Below are 3,376 nucleotides of genomic sequence, written 5' to 3'. Positions count from 1 at the left end.
TCTCGCTGTCTTTGCTTACGTGATTCGGCTGCAGTCACCTTGGACGATGACTGCTGGGCCGCCGCCGCCTCGTGCTTCAGAGGACTACTCCTGAGGCCGGGGAAGATGGCGGCAGCATCCTTCTGCCTCTCTCTGACCTCCTGCTGTCGTTCCGTCAAAATCTGGGATTCCTGGGCCCCAGCGAGCGGCGAGGATTCGACGGGTGTGAAGTGAAGCTGCGAGTCGTCGTGCCTCAGTCGGGACTTCGGCGTGCTTCGGGCACTGCTTCGTGTCCTTTTCGGGGTACTGCTTGATAGCTGTTTTGCCGCCAGGTTCAACCTAGCTGGACTCGAAGACGCAAGCTGGCGAGACTTTGATGAAGTCAGAACGCCCCGGCGAGACGATCGCGAAGACGACGAAATCGCTGCCGGCACGTCGACTTGGGAGTCGACAAAAGATCGGTTGTGGGATTCGGAGGGTATGCTGGGAATCTGGAGGCCGGGAAGAACCAGGTCGAGAACTGACTGGGAGGAGAGGAGCACAGCCTTCAGCCTTTCCGGGTATTGTACATCACCAGCAGCCTCAAAAACGCGGTTCCACGCTTCAGCGGCAGTGTTCACGATTTGGCGGTGTTTGCTCTCGAAGCCAGCGCAGAGCAGCATCTCAAAAGATTCAAGTTGAGGTTGTTCCCCGGAGAGTATCGTGCTGCAGACCGTAGTCCAAAGTTTTTTGACCTAGTTCTTTGTCAGTTCTTCTTCTGTGTCTCATCAGCCACGTCCACTTACAGCTTCGGTTTGAGCCCCATCACGACGGCTGCTCAAAATACCTTGCTGGTCCTGAATCCACACCGAGATGCCGCTCTCCAGGTTGGTGATTGTGCGGAGGACAAGGACTGGGTTGCAACGGAGCAAAAAGTCGGAGATTTCCTCAAAGAAAGGCGTGGCGACCTCAGCGAGACCTTCCAAACTGCCGAGGGCATAAAAGTGCAGCAAAAGATGGTCAACGAGCTGATAAAGATGGTCGAAAGGGTCGAACGATGGGCCTCTTGACCCGGTAACAGCTGTCCCCCATACGCGGCGCCGTGCTGCCTCCAGAGCATGTCGATCTTGAGGATGGTTTGCTGAAGAAAGTAGCTCGGTTGCAACACGGAAGGCATTGGGTGGCAAAGCCATAGACGAATCAGCGGGAAGAGTTTCCCTGATCATCTTGGCTAATGGCTCGATCACACCAATGGCCTTGCCAGGCTCGCCAACCTCTTCAACCGCACGGTTAGCTAGGGCTGTATACAACTCATTCCAGTAATTGAGTGGCAGATTAGGTGTCTCTTTCCACCCCCTTTCAAGCATCCTGGCAATGGATCGGTACTCGTGTCCAAGAATGACATCGCCGCTCGAGCTGGTTGTCTGAATGCTGCTTTGTGATATACTCATTGCGGCGATCATGCTTTCCGAAGCGAGCACCCAAGGTCCATAAGGGTAGAAAGATGTGGTAGGAGACCAGATGGGGACAGCCTGCAGCATCTCTGTGGCGAGCTCAGACCGAGCCTTGGCCGACTTGGTGGTCGAAAAGAAGGGCGAGAAAACAGCGCGCAGAAATTCGAGGTAGGTTTCGTCGTCAGGGATGCCTGGTGGCAGTCTTGAGAACAGTCCGAAAAGATGCTGTAGTGGCGAACGCACATCACCGAGGTTCTTCCCAGGCCGATGAGATGGGGTGGCAACGGGAATAAAGCTGCTTAGTCGTCCCAGGGAGATCATCTTTTCGGTAAAGGGTAGTAGGCCAAGGGATTCGACTGCCGTCAGGACCATTTCCTGCACAGCACGAATGAATTGCCGCGCTGTCTCAGTCGTGTCTCCTTCTGTTGAAATGCCAGTCTGCCAGTGCTTCAGAAGCAGGCCGAACATCTCAGAGACGAATGTAGCGGTGTCGGTCGAAACCTTGATCTCTTTGGATGCCGCAAAGGCGACTGAGCCCACCAATGCTCGCCAGAGCTTGTGGATCGAGCTTGTTCGATCTGCTAGTTGACAAAAGTGCTTGTCCATTATCGGGCTGATGACCTTGAAGACTCGTGGGGCGTTGCGTCGGACCCATTTGGAATCAATCACGGGCAGCTCTTCGGGCTTCGCTGTCGGGCTGTCCTTGATACGGTCATCCCGCCAGATACGCAAGGTGGAGGAGTCTAGCAAACCAATCAAGATCGCTGTCGCACGTTGAAGATGGAGGTCCAGCGTGTCAGGGATATTTGCCGATGGAACAAGGGCATCTGTGAGAGGTTGGACGCTCACGTCCCAGTAGGCGTCAAGGTGGGCTGGGTTTGTATTGGGTTTGAAAGCGTAGTAGTAGAGGTTACACAAACCACCCATGACAAGCTCACGCTTCACCGGCGAGACGGTTGATTTGCTCAGCTGGCTGGCGAGCGGCATGAAGAGAGTCGGTAGGACCTTGTGGAAAGTCGGTTCGTCGAGGTGCGCCGTGTAGACATAGCGATTCCAGGCGTAATTGGCCTCGCGATTCGACTCAGCGACGTTGAAGCATTTCTGGATAATCATTAGGGAGGGGTTGAAGTAACGCCACTTGTTGAGGGGGTATTGAAGAAGAAGGATAATGACACTCCATATCTTGGGGACGGCGGCCTTGTCCTGGCTATCACCCTTGATCATTTCTTGAAGCTGTGCGTGGTACCACTCGATGTAGGTCATCTCCTCGATGGACATTTCAAGGAGGTCCATGAACTTGCGCTGAAGAAGCTTTTCTCTCCCAAACACAAAGGATGCTTCGAACCCGAGTTTGATAGCTGAGTTTCTGACGTCTTTAACGCTGCTCAACATGTCTGTCAAGACATCGTTGAGCCACTCGGTATGCACGGCCATGTACGCTTTGGTCTGTATCATGAGCCGAGCGTAGATCCTGAGGCGGGAAACAACGACCATCTTGCCCCTTGAAGGGCCATCCATGGCGTGAAGCGCGCTCACCAGCCTCTTGATGCGGTCGGACGTCATGACCCTCAGGGGGAAATCCTGCTTTGCCATGACGTGCATCAGGCGCCGTGCCAGATCCTTGGGTAGCGCCGGGTCTTCGAATGATCGGATGCAATGGTCAACAATGAAAATGCCAAAGTCGCTGGGTATCGTCGAAGCAATCGCTGGGAAGAAGAGAAAAGTGTCGAGAAGAGTGAGGGCCTTGCTGACAAGAGGCGAATCAGAAGTGCCAGCAGGCGTTTTGGCGACAATGTCACGCTGAATAAACTGTACAAAGAGACCCATTTTGCTTTGCAGGGCCACTCTGTCGGGCAAGTTGTTGGAAGCTTGCAGAGCGCGAACGAGCATCATGTAGGCATCGGTCTTGGCGTCTCGGTCGGTTCCGGCAAGCTGCCTCACGGTTGATTCCAACATGTCGGGAA

At 54.4% G+C, this 3,376-nt stretch overlaps 1 protein-coding gene across 1 annotated transcript in view; it reads right to left on the bottom strand.

Moving 5' to 3' along the window:
* VDBG_07166 (conserved hypothetical protein) overlaps positions 1 to 3,368 on the bottom strand; it is a gene marked incomplete at both ends in the record, with an annotated part of 4,940 nt that extends 1,572 nt beyond the window's left edge. The window contains 2 exons of the mRNA XM_003002549.1: positions 39 to 713; positions 765 to 3,368. Coding sequence (XP_003002595.1) covers positions 39 to 713; positions 765 to 3,368 — 3,279 coding nt within the window. The remainder of the gene's footprint in view (positions 1 to 38; positions 714 to 764) is intronic.
* Positions 3,369 to 3,376: the final 8 nt, after the last annotated feature.

This window comes from Verticillium alfalfae, genomic scaffold (assembly GCF_000150825.1).
Source record: "Verticillium alfalfae VaMs.102 supercont1.9 genomic scaffold, whole genome shotgun sequence".
NCBI lineage: Eukaryota > Fungi > Ascomycota > Sordariomycetes > Glomerellales > Plectosphaerellaceae > Verticillium > Verticillium alfalfae.
Note: the sequence above shows the minus strand (reverse complement) of the source record. Positions and strands in the feature narration are given on the sequence as shown.